Source organism: Melanotaenia boesemani, chromosome 17 (assembly GCF_017639745.1).
Source record: "Melanotaenia boesemani isolate fMelBoe1 chromosome 17, fMelBoe1.pri, whole genome shotgun sequence".
In the NCBI taxonomy this organism is placed as follows: domain Eukaryota; kingdom Metazoa; phylum Chordata; class Actinopteri; order Atheriniformes; family Melanotaeniidae; genus Melanotaenia; species Melanotaenia boesemani.
Window position 1 is genome coordinate 17000462 of NC_055698.1, and position 21475 is coordinate 17021936.

The 21475-nt window shown below is 36.7% G+C and overlaps 1 protein-coding gene across 1 annotated transcript in view; it reads right to left on the reverse strand.

Annotated features, from left to right (window-relative positions):
• Nucleotides 1-21475, reverse strand: part of necab1 (N-terminal EF-hand calcium binding protein 1) — a 44023-nt gene that overhangs the window by 3479 nt on the left and 19069 nt on the right. The window contains exons 6-12 of the mRNA XM_042012437.1: nt 17160-17296; nt 12304-12425; nt 11210-11286; nt 8780-8827; nt 5934-6046; nt 3177-3254; nt 54-145 (exon numbers count right to left, since the gene is read on the reverse strand). Of these exons, the coding sequence (XP_041868371.1) occupies nt 54-145; nt 3177-3254; nt 5934-6046; nt 8780-8827; nt 11210-11286; nt 12304-12425; nt 17160-17296 (667 nt within the window). The remainder of the gene's footprint in view (nt 1-53; nt 146-3176; nt 3255-5933; nt 6047-8779; nt 8828-11209; nt 11287-12303; nt 12426-17159; nt 17297-21475) is intronic.

Consider the following 21475-nt stretch of genomic DNA (forward strand, 5'->3'; position numbering starts at 1 on the left):
GCTAAATCTAAGCTAATGTAATCTATTATGGGGTGACAGAGTTGTGAGCTTACCTGGAACAAGCATGGTAGTAATGATCTCAGGGGTCTCCAGGAAGTCCACATTCCCCCTCTGGAAGGTTTTACTGTAGTTTGTCTGTAGGTGACTGGAAAACAGAAACGAGAGGATTCAATTATTGCTATTTTTTATGTGTGCAGGTGTCTGTACACAGATCCATTTTTGGCTTATTTCAAACAAATCCTTAAATAAATAAATGTACCAATACCACACTGTGACAACTGCATGTGCAATATGTTCTGCATCCTAAAAGTGTAAATAAAACCTAAATATAACATAAGTATTTTTAACAAAATTTACTTAAAGCATTGAAAAGCCCTTATTCTTTAGAAAAATGTCTCCTTCCAGTGTTTTATTATTGTACACTGAATTTAGATTTCAGTTTTCGAACCACATTAATGTTTAAGTAGCATTTTGATGCTATAAATGTTTAAAGTTTAGCTAATTTGAAGCACTCTATGTACTTGTTTTATTTCACATGCAATGCATTATAACTTAGAAGATAATTGCATATCTAAAAGGGAAACTTTTTTAGAGATCAAACACCCTGTTAATTAAGTTCTGTGACCCCTATCAAAACTGCAACAAGACACCACCAGCACAGGAAGAAAGGGTGAGAACAAAATAAAAGGGAAAATGTTGTCGTCCCTTCTTTGGCTGGAACATTTGAGGAACTCATGAGGACTTTAAAACAAACACCAAATATTTTTCAAACCTAGCCACACCATCAGACAGAAACTGGTTCATCCTACGTCCCAATTCCACACTCAAAAAAGCAACCTCATGTGTGCTATTCACTGTAGTGAAGATTGCAATGAGCTCCATTTTGATGAAACCAAACAACCAGTCAACAGACGAACAGCCCAACATAGAAGAGACATCTCCTCAGGCCAGAACTCAGCTCTTTTCCTGCATCTTAATGATAAAAAACACTTTTTAGGACAATAAAGTTAAACTCTTGGACAGAGAAGACAAGTGGTTTGAGTGGGAAATGAAAGATGTTGAGAAACCTTTACTGAGCAGAGGAGAACTGGGACATTACCTCCCCTCCTACCTACAATGGACATTTCCAGATATTCCAAAGAGGGTGACAATACCTACTGAAACAATGGACATTGGTCCCTCTAACAAGACCTCAGGTGAATCACGACTCAACAACAATCACACGCTCTATAACATCAATGGTTTCACAGGCTACTTAAGTGAAAATTCGCTCTATTTCAATCAGAACTGAAGTAGCTCTTCCAGATGAGAGTGACACATCTTCAAGAAACTCAAACCAGTCCAGCTGAGTTTAATCAACTAGGGCGGCTGTGGCTCAGCAGGAAAAGCTGACGTCCACCAGCCGGAAAGTCAGTGGACAACGTTCTGGTTTATTATAAAAAAAGAAGTCGTCTGGTTAACTGTTGGTTAACAAGCGTGTAAAAAATTGTAATATATAAAGTATGCATGTACCAAAGCTATTAGACAAATGTAGAGCAAAAACTTAATTTCCTTCTGGTATGCAATGGAGATAAAGTATAAAGCACAACAATAAGGAAACTCAAAGCTTTTACATTTTCACTTTAGAAAACTTGAGTAAACTAAATTTTAGTAACATTCAGACACTGAATAAGAGAAGCACATCCTTCATCAGTGTAACATTTGCAAAAGGCCATAGTGGCAGTGCAAATGTTATGACCTGCTTTTTGTTTATGATCAACTTTTAAATCTCATGCTAAGTTTTACATAAAGCTAAAAAAGTTGCAATTAAAAATAGATAGTAGATAGATAAAAAAAATTAGATAGTGTTGCTCATGACTACGGGCAGTATAATATTAGTTTCTACAAAAATACACAAGCGACAGAAATGTGTGTTTACGTGGTTTCAGTTGTTTTCATAGTCATGGTAAACAGCAGCTTTCAGTTGCGGTAAAGCTCGACTAAAAGATGGTGTGAAGGTTTTATAAGCTGGTGTTGGGTCAAGGCCAGTTTCCCCATCAAGATCCGTCTCCCTGTGAGAACCATTCTCACTTTAAAACACAGAGAAACATTATCTGACAGTAAATTTCCATCCACCAGATATTTTCCCCCTGATCAATTATGATCAAAAGGGAACTTCTTCACTTGAGTGAACACTCTATTAACTATGGCAGTGGTTTCCAACCTGGAGTCTGGGACCCCCCAATGGGGACCCCCAAAGAGCACAGGGGTTCCCTGAAGCTTTAAACATTAGGAGCCATTGTAATTAATGTCCACACATTGTCCCTATTTAAAGAAAAGAAAAAGCAAGGCTAAATGGTAATTTTAGTTAACTTAATTTAACTTTGGCTTTATCCTAGGACAGGACTCAGCCAGAATACATTATTTATTGTGAAAATGTCACTTTTGAAATAAAACCAAGTATGGTGGGTGGGGCAGGGGGTCCATGGCTTTTTAGTATATACGGGATCCCCAAATAAAATAGGTTGGAAACCACCGAACTATGGGATGACATGCTTTCATCTGTGTTGTCGAGGCTTTTTGACAGACGGCGGCTACCGTTGTTGCAATATGTGTTTGAGAAAGTGAGATGCTAGGATGCACTATATGTTAGAATGCAAGACACGGTTCCAACATAGATGGCAGTAATTCTTACACAATGTCCCTCCAATAATGCTAGTTCACAGCAAAAAATACAGATTGTTTTTAACAAAATTTCCCTTAATGATTTCAAGCTGAACAAATAAAATAATTCTGAATTCATGTAAACAAGCCATGCTGCGTCCACCTGACCTGTGTGGGCAGATAGGCTTAATCCCAAATTTCCCTCTACACACTACAGTTTCACAACCAAGTGTCAGTCCCAATGAAGTTACACTCGCAGCTGTGGAGGGCACTTTAGTTGGGGGTGCAGGTCCTTAATAAGATGGGCAGGAATGGGATGTCCTCTTTCTTCCACCAGAAAAGGAAAGCACTTATTGCCATGGCAGCACAAAGACGCCCGAATTTCTTTCTTTTTTATTGAGAAGGCCATTGTACAAATGGTAAAAACCATCGTAAAAAACTGTTTTTTTCCCCACTGTCCCTGAAATATCATAAATTCAGCAACTATGGAGATACCTTATGCTATATACTTGAATTGAGCCGTACATACTTACTTCTTCCACACATTGTTGTGCTCCCAGAATTCATAGAGAATGAAGCGCGATTCATTTGCCAGCCGCTGAACTGCAATGCTGCCAAATGCAAAACAAAAGAAAGAGAGCATAAGTCATGCAGACATTAATTAGTGTGATACATCATGTCCCCAACAGTCTCTACTGGATGTCTGAGTCGTTGTCCGCACTCTGTGTGCAGGCTATGTGGATTTTTCCAAAATTAATTGTGTGATCTACCCTGTAATAAATCTTATATAAAATTTAGTCTGGTCAGAGGCTAAATTTACATTTCAGCTTAAAAATACACCAAGTAAATAATGAGTATTAAACAATTGTGGCAAAGCACTTAAATGTCAAGCTGTCCTTCAGGCTGCTGGATTAAGCATTAAATTTAAGTGACAGCCAAAGTGACGCTAATTCAGTTTTAAGATGTGTTTGATCACAGAGCAACAAGGACGACACAGCTAAACTGAACTTGTAAGCCTGGCTAAAGTAACATAAACAGCAAATGCTGTTGTATTCACAGACGCCACAAGTTATGGTCAGATACAGCTGTGCAGGCAGAACAAGTCTTAAAAAAGGGAGTCAAATTTGTGTTTTTAAATGTGTCCTGTTTAATTATGATTGGACATTGTCTCATGAAATACTAAACTAAATGAGGACCAGAGGGTGACACAGATTATTGAAAATTATTATGTACACTGTAATGCACACAATGTTGCAAGGGATGTTGTAGTATAAACATGTTTTAAATAATATGGAATATACATTTAGTCTCAAGTAAGGAAATAAATGCCAGTCCACATATATTCTAAACATGTATTACAGTATTTATTGGTGTTAAATAAGCAAGCCCTCCATCATGTGTCAGCAGGCATTCATTAATAAGTGTAGGGACACAGACTGGCACAGGGTCATGAAACCTTTGCTACAAAGTGAAGTCAATATAAGTGGTCCAGCACAAAAAAAAAAAACACAAAAAACAAAAAAAAAAACAAACAAATAAAAACAAAAAAAAACTCTTAGCTACACTTTATTTTACTTCGACAATGAGTGGAGAGACTTTTATTTTGACAAAACTTCATGGGCTTTTGCTCAAAATTGCTAGACTGTCTTTTATCAGGGCTATAGGGTTATATGGTTCCTTTTACACTGAATTATGCTCCATCCCATTGTCCCTCCATTCTATTTGCTGAATTCAGTGACATTGATGAGTTGCAATATTTTTGTTAATGGAAACTGAAAGATAAACAGACATTGGAAAGAAAAGAAATTGCTGATATGATTTTAAACACAGTGGAAGAATCTTGTGATTTTACAGAGTCCATGTAAAAAATTAAATTAGTAGCCAAAAGTACTACAGTATAATACTTAGTTGCTACAGGTACTCTTAGTGTTTAAAAAAAAAAAACAAAAAAAAAAAAAACAAGGCACTCAGTTTCACTCTGGAAATATTACAGTGGCAAATTAAAACACATGTATTCTGTTTTTGTAGTGAAAGCATGAATCAGTGAAGCATCAGTTAGCTCAGCTGGTTGAATAGATGCCCTGTGTGCAAAGGCTGGAAAGCCATTGTGGCTGAAGGCCTAGTATTGTGTCTCAGCCTGGGGTCCATTGGTCCATGTTATCCCTCTCTCTCTGGCTCCCTTTCCTGTCCTCAACAAAGGCAAATAGAGCCCACAAAATCTAAATAAATAAATAAAATAGAAAAGAAAAAAGATGTTTGTAATCTGCTAATCAATTTAATTCCCCAGTGCTTGATTGAAGCTGCAGTCACTGAACAGAAACATGTCCAAATGGTTCTCATTCCTCCCATTTCTGCTGCAGAAACTGGACATATCTTTACACACATTATGTTATGGATATTTTTCAATGTCTCACTGCTTCTTTAAGTTGAACTCAGATTTTTTTATTACTTTTAAATTTTTTTCACCGATCTGCATCTCAGCAGTTCTCTTGAACATTATGTACCCGACTCTGGGAATGTTAACTGCTGACTGTCCCTCAGAGCCCAAGTTTACTGGGACATAAATTCAGGGAATAAATTATTTAACATGCACCTTTACCTCACAGTAAAAGGGTCTGAGGTCTTCAGTAAACTTTTTATTTATTAATTTATTTTCTTATTCCCATATTGCAAGTTTTAAAAAGCAATATGAAATGCAAATGGTAGCAGTTGTCTCATGGCACCTGCAGCAGTGCAAAATATCTACACTAGTGACATCAATATATCCATTGTTACCATAGTTTTGGATTTTGTATCTATTTGTTGAATTCAGTCAGTTTTACTGTCTCATCTTGAAAATTGTTGTGTCTTTGTGCACTGCTGTAAGTTTTCCTGCTCCACACCTGTTTAGAGTTGTGCTAATTACGCTGCAGCTCTGTTTTTACACACGCCTGTTTGTTTTTACTACCTCAGTGTATATAGTCCCGACTTTCTGTTGTAATTTGCTAGATTGATTGCCATTTTTCATTTTGATTATGCCTTTGCACATTCTGTTTGTGCAGAGCTTTTAGTTTGTTTATTTAAGTCATTAAAATTTAATGTCAGCTTGCCTCCATGGACATTAATTAATTACTCCATTCATTCAATATTGACAACATCTAGAAACAAAAAGTCTAGCTCTGTTGAGTATTAACTTAAGTTCACTATATTTCATCTGATGATTAAGGTTTTGAAAAAGTAAAAAGAGTTTAAATATTTAAACAGAAAATTCTAAATGCAGGTAGAAAAAGTGTTATAACAAATGAACTCACTGTAGACATCCAGTTTGGGCACAAGCACACTCCATGTACTGTCTGAGAGCCAAACGAAACTCCTCCAGCTCCTCCTCCAGCACCGAGAGCTGCCTCTGGACTATTAGGATGTGCTGTCAAGACAAAACACAATTTTCAGAAGGTCAGAATTTGCTTCTGGTGTAAAAGGAATCTGTTGGATTCACTGAATTGTTAAAAAAATCCTCTGGCACGATTTCACCTTCACCTTGCATGTTACCAAAAAGCTGGTGATTCACGCTAGAGTTTGGTATCAGTTCTGTAGGAATTTGCCAACCTAAACTATATGTGCTAAAACTAGGACATGACAGTAATGGTTAGATGGTTAGAAACTTTGGTTTTTCTCTTTCCTTTAACAAGTGGAGGAAAAATGTTAGGCAGCATGTTCTTGCTGAAAGGTGTGAACAACAGGAAAACTCTGTTTTAATCATGACAACAGGCTGAATTATTTCCTGTGGCTGATGAGGAATTGTTGACAGGCAGAGTGAATGATGAGAACAGGAAGTGAATGGTCTGCCTGCTGGCTATAAGGTACAGTGCGTGCATTAATGAGTCTTCTGGAGATGAATGTTAGTCAATGAAATGTCTTCTGGAGTGATGGATATGTGTGTGTGTGTTTGTGTAGTGACTGATTACAGCCCCAGGATCATTGCTCTGTGGCTAATTTGAGAGAAAAACATGCTACAACACATGAACACACTAAAATGTCTAAAGACAAATACATTCATATACTATATTCACACACGAGGCTTGCGTTATGGGTCATTATTGGTGTCCTTAGCAGCCAATTCATCCCCTGTGGCACAGTGTAAAACCATTTACATATTGATAAATTCACACAGACACACACACAGGCACTGCATCAAATTAGCAATGAGACATGATGGTGATGTGATATTCATATTCAAAGGTTGATTTGCACTGACATTACTGCTGTGCATAATCATTTCTCAAGTAAAATACAATCAGAAATGAATGATTTTACATATCCAAACTTACAACTAGCTGCAGGCTGGTAACTGATTGGCAAAACCTTTCCACGATCCACCAGCAGGAGCTAAATGAGGGTGAGCTGCATCTCTGCCTTAAACCTTGTTTTCTTGTAAACTAAACACTTTTTATTCCTAATCTGGTGGTTGTTATATTAAGGGCTCCAAAAATTGCTGTAATAAACTTTTTGTCAGATATTTGGTAATCTAAGAAATGTATTGGCCTAAAAATTAACAGTAAGAATAGAAAAAAAACTGTTTGACAAGGTTGCAGCAGCCTTTGTTAAGTACAGACATCTCAGTCAGGACACTAGGGTTACTGTCTGGTGGCATTATGTTTTAATAATATTAGCAGATTTAATTTGTTTTCATACATCCACTGCAGCCCTGAATATTTCTAACATTGGACTGGAGGTGCTGCACGTGACAACACGAATGTCTGAAGCCCATGCCCAGCCTGTCTGAAAAAGTTCTGTAAATGTCCAATCATGTGTGAATACAACCGCTAAACCTCTGGAGAATTTAAAGCAAGTTTGCGTGCTGCCTCTTACTCTTTCATGCTGACCTGCATGCTGCTTTTCATCAATGCAGTGGGCAGAGACAAGCACATTTAATAAAACAGCCATACTCATGTTGGAGCCTTAACCATTATTCTGGACATGCTCTAATAAAAACACTTTGGAGCAGTAAAAGGCATTTCCACCATCCAGTCTCAGCTGCGAAGTGCATATAATGGTATCTGTGCACCAGATTCCCTGTCAGATTATTGATATGGTTCCAAAACTTGGTTAAGCTTGAGAAAAGACTCAGTTAAAAGAAGAGAAACTGATAATATATAATCAAACAAATCACTCATAATGTTTTTAGCAGTCATCAGCAATAGTTTATTTATCTAAGGAAGGACATGACAGAGTAGGAACGTTCAGAGTTCAGTGACTTCTTTTATTTAACTTAATTTGAAATTGGTTTAACACTGGGCTACATGGTGGTGGTGGTCGCCTCACAGCAAAAAAGTTCCTCGTTCAAACCTCGGGAGGAGCTTTCTTTTGTGTATTTAAATGTTCTCCATGTGCATGTGTGGGTTCTATCCACTATGGCTTCTTCCCACAATCCAAAAGCAGGTTTGTTATGTGTCTCAGAATTTGAATTGTATCTTTGTATTGGTCCTGCAATGTACTGGGAACTTCTCCAGGGAATACCCGGCCTCTCAACTAGTGACCACTGGTATATGTTTATACATCTATGGTGAAAATAATTTTCCCTGTGTGTGTTGACGTGACCGTTAGGCATTAACAGAGGTTGATTTCACAGCTGTGAAATGAGTGACATGAAGCTTGAGCGTCAGCAGCAATCTGTCTTTTCTCTGGTATGTGGACACTAACATCACCTGCACACTCAGTAATCATCTTTCTTTGCACAACAACAAGCATGGCATTTATTTGTCTGGAGGTTTATACTTTTGAATAGCTAAAATAAACATTTATTCTGTTCCTATTTTGCTTATCTAGGATTTTTCAGGGTGTTTCATCTGGATTTACCAAACAGTAGCAACATTTAAGGCAGTCACAGTATAAGATTTACTCTGTCTTTTTGCTCCATCTCACATTACTTACCAACACTCAGAACTGAATTTAAAGCCCCAAACAGAAAGATTAATGATACCAACAGAGAAAAGGAGAGGGGGGTGCTGCTGACAATTTCAAACTCTGCTGTTGCTATGACAACTACTGGTTACGTATTATAAATGCAGCCTTCTTGTCTGTATGCCATCATGTAAAAACTGAATGACGCAAACTGCAGCAAAATATGTGAATGATGGATAAAAGTCAATACACTAACCGATTTGCTCTCCAAGACTTCCTCTTCAACAGGCTCCAATCGAATCTCCTGCAAAACAATAGGAAAACAATAACTTAAGGTTTTCTTTATATTTAGTTAGTAATTTGCTCGCTGTCGTCTTTTTACATCACAGTCTCTGTCAAGTGCAAGTCTAGGGTTTTGGTAACAGCTGGCAGCACAAACTTTGAGCACAACATAGATGTGATATTGTAAAGCCAAACCAAAACAATGACCTGATAAGACTGAGCTGACGGGTAAGCAGGATTGATTTTTTTTGTTGGTAAATCGCTGTGGATACTATGTAGGACATTAACTCTATTTATATAAAAATTGTCATGTAATTTTAATAGTGAGGAGATAAATGTTTCAGCTGTTTTAGTTTCCCCATCAGTTGCTATGTGCTACCATTATTTTTCAACATATGTCTTTACTTGTTGTTCCTTTATTATGGAATGAGCTACTAAATGCTATCAGAGGAGGGATGCTTTTCTTTATAGTCGGGAATTATTTGAAGACACCAACCCCCCGCCCGAGAGAGAATATTTTTGTGACGTACACAGGTTTGTGTACATGTGCAATGTTTGTCTATGTGTGTAGCTCAAACTATGGTTTATGCAGTGGTTCCCAAACGGGGGGTGGGCAGAGATATGCCAGTGGGGGCGCAGCTAGGGTAATAAAACTTATAGTTTTTGCACTGCTAGCAAAATATAGACAAATTTGTGAAAGTACCAATGGGCAAATTATGATAAATCAACTACAAACACTTCAAATACACATTATTGAGATTATTTTTGTTGATGAAAAGGGGCCCTGCAGAACAAGTTTGGGAACCACTGGGTTAATTGTAGTTTCTATGGCCGCTTTAAACAACTGCAAACAAAAGTTTCCAAATGTAATTCTGGTTTTATGTGTATGTGAGGGGTTAATCATTTTTGAACAACAGTCATTTTAAGGTGTGTACAACTGTTTTAAGGGGTTACACTAAAATAACTGCAGAGAGCATACTAATTATGTTATTATAGCCTTTACATTCGTGATCCACAAGGGACACGATGCTTTAGCAAAGCAGTGTGGTGTGTAAACATTTACCAAGAGGACCAATTACAGTTATTAAAAGTCTATGGAAGCTGAGAGTGGCCATACTCAATTATTCCTTTTTTATTTGTCATCTTAAGATAACAAGTTCATCTTCTCGTTACCTCAAGATAACGAGGATGGGTTCCCCATAATGACATGAGTGGGTACTGCGACGAGCCAAGGCATGCTGTGTCAGTTGGGATGAGGCTTATGCAAGCTGGCCCAAGACGCCCCAATGGGACTTGGGGTCTTTGGGTGATTGAACACAGTACTTTTAGTGAATATAATCCTATGAGCGCTCTGATTTTTCTTTTAACTCCTTGTGGGGTCAGCTGATTGACCACAGATTAAAAGACTAAACATACAGTATACAATATTTGTCAAAAGTTTATAACGTCCCAATTTTTCTTAAAAAAAAAAAAAAAAAAAATCAAGCAAGTCAATATGGTTCAAGTAAAAATAGTACAGACATAAGAGCTGATATTCCAGATGTATAAAAATTAAAAAGGTAAACCAAAGCTGAAAAATAATGTACATTTCAGAACTATACAAAAAGGCATGTCCAGCAATGGAGTTTGATCAAGTTTTAGAAGGTGGTGCTACAAATTCCCACAGGTGTCCCAACTTTACTTGATTACTTATAACCCTCTGTGTTTCAATAAAGAACTGAGAAAAACATTTTTTTATTGGTTATTAGTATAAATTATAATATAAGAAAATATGATAATTTATTTAACAATCTATTGATAAGGTGAATTGATAATAGGTGAAAAAATTTAATTAATGAAATGATAGATGATGGATAAATTAGAATCTTCCCAAAATAAAAACCATTAAAATAATACAAAGATTCTAGCTTAAAAGAAATTGAATAATAAAAGTTGTCAAGAACACATTCACAATCTGATCTTGGAACATTTTAAAATCTGTATTATTTAATCTTTTTTGCATTTTATTTTTGGTCCTGCATGTCAATGCCATGTTTTGTTTCATACCCAGCTGAACTACCAATCCCATATTTCTGGGTTTACAGGTTCATTTGAACAGTTCATGGCACTTCTGTTTCAACATGAATGGATAGCAGCTGCGAGTTTGTGTGCAGCTGATACTTTTTGGATGTGCACATGTGTACAAGTTTGTATGTGGATGTGTGCAGCTGGGTTGAGTTAATTTGTTGGTATTGTGAATCTGCTTCCCATATTTTGAAGTGAATTTCTGACAATAATGTGAAGACAATAGTCAGGATGGTGGGTTGAGAGAGAGAGATTAAAAAGAGGGGCAGCTAGAGTAAAAGGAAAATGTTGTAGGGGGGAAAGAGCAAAAACAAAAAGGTTGAGAAAAAGGTTGAGTAACCTTATGTTCTAGACGATCAATAAGCTTCTGCAGCCTGTTGACCTGGATCACCCACTGACTGTCTTCATCATAAACCCCTGAATGAGAAAAGAAAAAGCACAGAGGAGTAGATTTCAGACAAATAAATAAATAAACAGCAAAAATGGATTAAAGGAGTTGCATACATCAACTATATTTACATTCCCATCAATTACCCGAACCAAATGATGGTGATAAATTTTATCAGTGCACCAGGAGACATTTCAAAGTTTGCTCTCATGTCATGTGCCGCACATCAGTGCCAATCAATAGAAAAGCTTGAAATCCTGTAAACAGTTTGTAAAAGCTCTGCATTTATTTCACAGATCTCCTGGAAACCAGAGCTGGTGCTTTATCAGAGGTCGATCAATACTTGAAAATAGCCTATGCAAAACAACCAGAAAGGAAATGGAGATTACTGAAACTCTTCGGCTGTCAAATCAAGATCGAGACAACCTGTCCTGTTACTGGATGTGCTTTAAAGTTCCAGAAAGCACAGATTTTGAGTATGATTTTGCTGTCAGCTAACTACAAACACGAAATTATAATGCAAGACGGCAATAACAAAATATGACTCGAGATGAAGGATTAAATCTGTCATCTAGTTTGGAAATATGGAATTTATTGTATTTAGTATGTATAAGTAAGTAAAGTTTATTTGTACAGCACCTTACACAGACAGTTGTCGCAAAGTGCTTCACAGAGAAAGCTGTCAATAAAATTCACAACAAAATAAAATACACAAAATAGAGGAATAAAATGGAAAAACAGTCATAAGAGCCCAAGTTTAGCTAAAAGCTTGTTGGAATAAAAATGCTACATAGGTATGTGTGTGTGTGTGTGTGTGTGTGTGTGTGCGCCCAAACATCAACCCTCATGTGAAGACAACCACCCTCCTGCCGAAGTTCGTCTCTCAGGCTATCACTAACCTTTCCTTTCTCTATCATACCTTTGTGACCTGCTCTGCTTTCCAGCCTGCAGAGACGTGCTGACTCTGGCCGAGTAGAATCTCTTTTCAGCAATACCAGAATGAGTCATTTAAAGTCAAAATAACAGATGCAAACACATAGACCCACCTGAATTAACAAGACTGAGGAGAGGATTGTTGGGAGAGAGGCTGCTGTTCCTCTGAAGCCTCCGATTAGAGCGACGGCCTGATAACTGGATAGACAAAACCTCTGGCTTCAGTGGGCCCTGTCTGCAGGCACAACAGGTTAATTATTACTCTGATATCTTAATAATAAATATCTTACAAATGATTTTTAAGATATTTTCTTCTTGAAAAAAATAACACACAAACCAAAATACAGAATGCATACATTAAATTCCTTTGTATTATTCACAGATTTGAGTAACTTCGCATGCTGTCATTGCACACATTGTATAACAGATGGCTGAGTGATCGCTGGTAATCTTCAAATGCAAGGGGCTGTTACACAACCTGTGGAGTTCTCATTAACACTGTTCTTCTTTTACAGTTTAAGCTGGCACCCAGGTGACCAAAACCCAAGAGTCTCAAGCAGAGTTTTGCCAGCTGTGAATAAATTTAGCAAACCTGAAGTTGTCCTGACTTCTGTTATATTTCTATATTGTATTGGGGTGACAATGATGCTAATGCCAGTGACAAGGTGCATGCAGCCACAGGGTGACATCACCTAAGATTTATCTTACAGCTGTCAAGTTGTTCGGTCACGTTCTTTGAAGAGACCTCAGGGAATCTGTGGGGAATTGTGTGCACACACATATTCAAATATGTGTGTATATGTGGCTTTCTTCAAACATCTCTACATGTTTTAGACTTCATGTGGTTGTTTACTGTTGTTAAACTGTCTTCAGTTTAATTAGTCTTTACAGGCAGCCCTGTTCCCAAACAACTGATTTACCAGAGAGTTCAGAAGCACTGAATAAATCCTGTTCCTTCTTCACAAAAATATTAAACACATTTATTACTCTTGCTTAAACTATGCAGATTAGCCAGAAAATATGGAAAAACATATTAGAGGCCCTTTAAAAATAAATCTAATTCAATCCTATTATAATCTAGTTATATCCAATTTACTTTAATCCTGTTATCATCCTGTTATTAAATCAAATTCACTAAAATCCACATTAGTCCAATTAATTATAATTGTGTTGATTTAAAGCCAGCTAATAAAAAGTTACTTAGCTCAGGAAGCAAAAAAGATTAAAGAAAATTTATACTATTTTAGGTCGTATCTTCCCATGTGATTAAAATGATTTGCACAAAAATCTTTGTAGTTGCACCCATACAGGGCAAGGACATGTTGGCTAATCAAACTAGAAGCATTAATATAGTATTTGCAACTCCAACTGACTTGAACAGATTATAATAAATGTGTAATGTCTTTATAGAAAGGATGTGTGCAGAAGTGTTGCTCTGTTCTTTCAGGAAGGCATCACTCTGCACATTAGTTGTTTTTGACAGAAAACTTTTTGGCAGCTATACAGCTTGTAAACACATTTTTAAAAACATGACTGTGTATTCAGCACTTTACAGTACACTTCATAACTAAATGTGAAGACATGTGCATACTGAAATGGCAACCAGCTTATTAATAATGATCAGCTCTTAGTAAGATGACACTGGCTGTGGCATATGACACCTCTTATTGGAGACTTCATTCTAAATGTTGCATTCCTACCATGAAATGCAGTGTAATTTATTTATAAGCTGTATGTCCATAGCTTTCCCTTGGCGCAGGGAGGAGAAAGAACTGGGTGGCGGGTCTCTGGAGGTCTGCCAGCGAGTCATATTCTTAGCTATGTAGCAACTTTAATTGCGAAAACTGTCAACCAAAAAGGGAGTAAAGGAGGTTGCAGAGCTGGAGAGCAAAGTGAGGCCAGGATTAGCAGAGTGGGAATAATAACCAGAGTATAGGTGTTCACCTATGTCCTGTCTTCATATCCATTACAACAAATAATGACAGAGCCATCATCCATGAGTAACAACCTTAGAAATCCTTAGCAGAGCTGATAAGCTTCAGTGAAAATTAATATAGGAAATAATGCAACTGAAAAAATGATAAAAATTAGTAATTTTCTATGTGGTTGAGAATTTGTATTGCACAAGTAACAGCACAAGAAGAAAAGAAAAATGACTAGATAACAACACAACTCATAAAAAACAAAGCTCTGGCTCAGCTGCACGTACTACCAAGCATCAAAGAAAAACATGTCTTTGTCCACAGTCTCCTCACACATCTGAAAATGACCACAAAAACCCATTAAAAGCCACTAGAGAAACAACCGAATCTCTTGTTGTTTGGAAGAACAGAGCGATTACATTCAGATGCACTAGGGAATTTATGGTTGCTGAAAGAGAGGAAGCTGCTCAGGGAGTGAGGAATAGTCACACTTAGAAATGATATGACAGAAATAAAAATTTAGAAGACACAAAAAAGGAAAGGAAAGAAGACTGCTGAATATCCAAGCCCCTTCTATTTCCTGTTCGAGAAGAAGTGTGAACATGAAAATTATGGCAAAAATGAACCATGGCCACATTATGTTTCAGATTAAGGAAGGATTATCACAAATGTTTGAAACATATCTTTAAGAGTCTTTCAAGCATAAGTTCAGGCGAAATCCTTTTTTTACAAACACTGATAAAATATACAGGGTGCTACAATTGATATCATTTTCTGAAAGGTCATTTAAACCAGCTTGTTATGGCCATATCTCAACAAGCACTTCATTAGAAGGGCAAGTGGAGAAACTGGAAGGGAACAGGCTTAGCAGAAGCTGGCAGCAAATTACAGCTCAGCTGTCGAGCTCAGACAGGTGATTAAATGCAGAAAAGCAGTGCGTCATTACCTTTCCTTTAAATACACAATGCTGGAATACACATTACCTGCAGGGGAGACTCGCATACATGCTTGTACACTGGCACACAATTTGTGGAAGAAATTTTGTGCATGCGTGTTTTTGCGTGAGTCATCATCACTAATGAAATGAACACACCAGGGGCATGTTGGAGTCCTGAATTTAAACCCAGATGGATGAAGTGCTGCACTCTCACAGGCAACAGAGCTCCCTGAGAATGAGGCCCTTATGGTCCAGTTTTCTTAGAGAGCCAGCATTAATTATCTTGGTGTATTTATAAATGTTAATAATCAAATCATGACCAAATTATGTCCATATTTTATTCCTAAAGCAAGCACACATTCACAAAGATGGCAATGCAGCTATTAAAAAACACATACATTTAGTTTGTTTCGATGATGACACTCATGTAATCTTTTACTTAATTTTTTTTTACTTTAAATAAAAAAAAAAAATCTAAAATGTGAGTAACACTTGTCAGTTTAATATTTATTAAACACAAATGTTTGAAAAAAAAAGGCAGAACATTTAGTTATCAGCTTGCAGTACTTTTTTCCTTTATTTTCTTTTATTAAATATCCATAAAAAATATCTTTTCATTAGTTAAAAAAGCAGCGTAGGATTTAACGCCGTCCAACCATGATGTTTGGGGTGGCAGTGGCTCAGAAGGTTGGTGGTTCAAATTCCAGTTCATCCCAGTCAATCTGTTGGTGTGGCCGTACTTTACCCACTTTACCGCCAGTGTTGGGAACACTGGATGAATGTTTAGTAGTGGTTGGAGAGGCTGTTGGTGCAGATTGGTGGGCATGTTTCTGTCAGTCTGCCCCAGAGCAGCTGTGGCTACACATGCAACTTACCACCAGTGTGTGAATGAATCAGTTAAATGCTTTGAGGGCTATTTAAATCTAATCCATTATTATCATTATTATCATTACTAAACATCACAACCATCCCAAGTCCTCTTACAGACATGTGAGAGAAACTATGGTGGTGGCAAAAATAGTGAAAGACCCAGACTGAAATCAGTGTCTGATTTGTAAATTCTGTAATACCATAAAAAAAAAACCAAATAAACAAAAAAACTGCTTTTGAGAAGGAGGATTTGTGTAATCTGTCAATTTAAATGCTCTTTTAAACGTGAAGAAAACTATAGTTTTTAATATCCTTAACACTGAGAAAAACAGTCAAGATTATTATATTTCACTTTTACCAACATATTTTTCTGACTTTCACACACTTAACAAAGAAAAAAAATCTAATCTGGGGCGATAAGGGTAACGTGAATGGCTGTGGGCCACAAAACAAAACAATCAACTGAATGATACAAAAATGCTCCACAGGTATGAGGGAATGATGAGTACTATTATAATCTCATACAAAATATTATCTTGGCTTAAGTTCCTAAATCTTTACAATCAAATCAAATAAAATCCAACTTTATCTATAAAGCAATTTTTATACAAAAGCAGCAGTTTTGGAATATTATAAAACAGAAACTTTCACACACATGAGTATGAAACATTAAAGTTAAAAAACACATACCTGATCATACTCTCTTTTTCATACACATCACACACACACACACACACACACACACACACACACACACACACACACACACACACACACACACACACACACACACACACAGCGAACCCCCACCCCTCTCTGTAAAAACATAAACTCTCTTTAACTGTAATATCACTATAAAAACATAACCGGAGATAAACATCTGGCTTGATCAACCATCTTTCTCCTTTGTGTAATTGTGCCCTCTGTTCATGAACTCTTTTTAATTTGCTTCACTTTGCCTTTCTCCATAGACACAGGATTTACATATTAAACAAATGATGCCATAAATATCTGCTGAATTAGAGGAAAGGGCAGGTGTTCTTCACAAACAGCATAAAAATTGGCATCTTGTTCTAAAGCATAATTCAAGTATTTAATGTGGGAGCTAAATTAGTGTGAATAAAATAAGACGATTAGCATGAGAACGCTAATTATGGGCCTCAGGGTACTGTACATTGTGTTCATGTTTTATGTGTTTGTGTGTCCATAAAAGTGAAGGACCAGAGAGATTTGCTCTTACTTCTCCTGGCGAGTCTGCTCAGCTGTGGTTTCCATGGCGCACTCGAGTGAGCTTTGAAGTGAATGAAGCTGATTGGTTGTCTCCTTCAGCAAGAAGCGGGTCACAAACTGCTCCAGGTGGGTGGACTCCTGATAGTCCTGTCAATCAAGGTGGGGAAGAGGAGGACAAGTTAGAGTAGGAGGAACAACAAAGGGGAGCTGTGACACATTTCATGTGCCACTCTAGAGTTACTAAATGTCCAGATCTCTTCTGTTAATTAAAACATGCCCAGAAGATAATTCATTTATGAGAAATTACATAATGCTGTTGCTGCAAAAGAAATGGAAGACAAGGAAGAAGATGTTAAATCTTTGGTCATCTGCTAACAGCCACCCACTTAATTTTTATCAATCATGCTAATCTGATGACAGAAATCTTTCAGCCTGAAGTAATTATAAAAAGATGTCAGGACTGTTGAAGCTAAAGCTTAAAGACTCAGTTGTTTAAGGAGCATTTCCACATTTAGCTTAACTAAATGAGTCAGAAAGATTTGTCCAGCTTTTTGGCTCAACCAAGTACTGAAGAAGCTGTGTGCACTTATGCCCAAGATGATATTGTGTGATGAAATCATGCACTTATGCCCAATTTGATATTATGTGATGAAATCATGCACTTATGACCTAGTTGATATTGTTTGATGAAATCGTGATCCTGTATTTAAATAAAATGACTAAAAAAAAAAAAAAAAAAAAAAAAAAAAAAAAAAAAAAATTATATGCACTGCACTAGCACTACATGACAGCACCTGGGTCCAACTGGACTCAAAAGCGGTCTGACTATCACTTAATTATGACGTCCCATCTTGTTTGAATTCATGCTTGTGTTGTTCTTCCTCTCAAATGTAAGTCGCTTTGGATAAAAGCGTCTGCTAAATGACTGTAGAATAGAATAGAATAGAATAGAAATTAAAGTGAAGGCTTTAAAGGAAGACAGATTGTAATGCAGTAGGATTTCCGAGTTAATGTTGACCTCATCTTTCTATAGAGAAACCTATAACTCTTCAATTTTTGCATCATTAGTCATTTAATATCTCTGCTATGATCTATCATAGCATCTACAATGCTCTATTGATTATATTGTCTGTTTTATATTTGGTGGCCAAAGTTGGAGTTTCAGAGCTTTTTCACTGAAAACAGCTGCTTAAAAATACTGATGAGCGCAGCTGAATGAAACAAAGCCAAAACAATTAGCTAACGGAGCACTTTACAAAGCAAATTAAGGATTTAAACATTCATCCTTTAAGATCTAAGGCTTCATTTTAAAAACTCTCCTAACTTGTCCACTAAAATCTCTTGCTTCTCTGTATTTGAAGAAAAGGGAAACATGAAATACAAACTATTCAAGATGTTGAAGTTTTTCCTTTTTCGTAAATTACTGACTTTTTCTTATTTAAATTGAGATACCAAAACAAGAAAGCAAAAAAAAAAAAAAAAAATCAGAAAATTAAAAATAGGATCTTCCCGATAAGTCTGTTTAAAGCTTAGTCTAAAGGCAGAGAGCATGGCTCTGTCCCAGAAACACACTGGCAACTGGTTTAATAGGAGAGAAGCCTGAAAATGAAAAATTAAAAGTTCTGCCCTCAGTTCTGTTCGGTTCTGATCTGGGAGCCATCATTAGCTATGTTTCTGAAGAAAAAAAAGATCAGTCTGAGATCTGGAGCTTTATATAGAAAGTAATCTATTAAAACTTTCCTAATAAAGGTAAACTAAAAAAATAATTCTTGTAGAATCAGTCAGAACTCTGTTTTTGATGTGTATGCAATTAATTGGCATCCAAGTTAAAATGGCACTGCATTGTTCTGCTCTAGCGTGGAGCAGACCAATGCATGGATCAGGTTTGTTAGCATTGCTCTGGGAAGGGATTACAGAAGGCAGCTTTAAAGATCTTTTTAATGTGTAAATTAAAAGACAAATCCTGGTTTTAAATAAAAGACCACAAAGTCCCTCACAACAATATTGGAACAAAAGGTAATGACACCTATAGTCGCAGTAAAGTTGAGTAGTGAAGTGAGTCTCTAAGGGTCTTTTTTAAAATTATTATTATACACTAAGAAAATGATTGACACCTTCTGAAGAGTATTTATTCTGACTGGCACAACAGGAGCCTGCACAATTTGTGGGAGATGACATGTTTTGTATTTCTGAAATGATGGAAAGTCACATTATAGATGTAATTGAGTCATCAGCACCTTGTCATTTTAAAGATTTATTTATGTCAGGTTCAAGTCAATGACATTTTGAAGACATGTCATTTGCTATGCCTGGAACAGGAGAGCTGAATGTTGTTTTGCATCTAATCAAAGAGGACCGAGGGATATTTGGCACTATGGAGTTTGCTGTACACACCACACCTGCTCCCACAGTTAGAACTGTTACACTCAGCTAACAATGAAAGGTTTGCTTAAAGGAGTAGAAAATAACTAATGGATAAATGTGTATGTGAATAAAACACATTTATTGTGTATTACTTATAAAAAAGAAAAAAAATAATTGACATATAAATCTGATTAAAAATAAAAGGGATACAAAATTTGGTTTATAGCACCTCATCAATGGTTTCTGGTATTGTTTAATCTGTCAGCTAACACAAACACATGCACATGCATGCACGCATTTGCACGTAAATGTGCATTCATTTAGAGAGAGTGAGTCATGACAAGACCAGTAAAGGTCAGTGTGAGCAGTGTGTGCCCATCTCATAAATCAGCAGCTTCTGTTGTGCCTGAATTGGTCTTTTTTTTCCTTTTTGCCTCTCCCGTGATCTTTTATTGTTATTTGTACAAAAGGTCAAACGAAAGCTCTGTTGAAGGCAATTACTTTTACTTCTAAATCAATCTGAAACCCTGCTGTGCTGCCAAACCCACACAAATTAAGTCTGAACTGAACCCTGCAAACACTACATGTCCCTCAATCACTCCTCAGGTCAGAAATCTTTATACAAGCTAGCTTTTGTTATGTATCCTGCTTTAATTCATATGTAAGTCTTCATTTAATGTATTTTATGAAAAAAAGTTAAGTTTCAGTGTATTAACAGGTCATTTTTATATACATTTCTTAGTATTAGGAAGGCAATTTTTAAAATGTAACACATTATATATATATATATATATATATATATATATATATTTTTTTTTTTTTTTTTACTTTCCTTAAATGTGTTTTAAATGTAAAATAAGGTGAGAGGTTCTCAGACTTTTCCTAAAGGTTGACAGCAAAGTGTTTCATAGTGAAAGGATTTCATCGGGTAAACAAGCTTCACACAGCAGCGTTTCTCCATGGTTTACAGTTTTGGCCCGGGTGGCCAACTGGCAGTAAAAATACATGCATGGCATACACAACGCTTTTAACTTTGTTTTTTTTTTTCTTTCCCTGATGTTTGTCTCGATTTGCATTTTTTCTGCATTTGAGAAAATAAGAATCTTTACAGTCCAATAATGCTAGATGCTTATTTTAAGTTTACCAGGAAAATGTCCTCCTCAATCTGTATGGTAGGCTCAGGTTGGTTGGAGCAGGATGCACATTTAGACAACATCCAATTAAAAACTGTTTATACCGATAGCTGTTTGGAAGTATGCCAAAGATGTCATTGCTGCATACTGAAAAAAGAAGGGATACTTTATTCTACATGAAAGTATTTTTTTAACACCTTCCCATTACTTTCTCTCTATCTTCTTCAGTTTTGCTCCCTTGAATTCAAACCTTTTGTTGGCTTTGGTGTGAATAAAATCCAGAGTGCCTCTGATTAGATCCATGCTGTAAATATATCTGCCTTTGATCCACACTCTTGTTCCAACACCCCCGCACATGGGCATGAATAGATCATGCTTGCAAATAAAATAGCTTGTGTGCACATATTCATTAGACAAAAAAATCTCTAAATACCTTTTATATGCACACACATACAACCAACCCCCTCACACACATCCACAGCCAAAGACCACCCACTCAAATGCATACACAGTTCAACAGAGATGACTGAGCTTTAGTCTGTGACTAATGCAGCATCTGTTCCCCTCTTCGCCAGCCAATACCCGATAACAGTCAGAGAAATATAGTGCGTCATACAGTCTTATATTTGTGCAGTGAATCATGCCTTGGTCCTGAAAAGTTTGATGAATGGAGTGGCATATGCTTTATAGATGGTCAGTCTTTGAATTGAAGAAGGGGTGTGAAAGGACATCAGCAGTGGAAGATCCTGGGTGTCTCTCAAAGTTAAGCATAGTAATTTAGTTTTTGTTGTGGCTACGTTTTGTCCAGATTGTGCAGAGTAATTTGTTT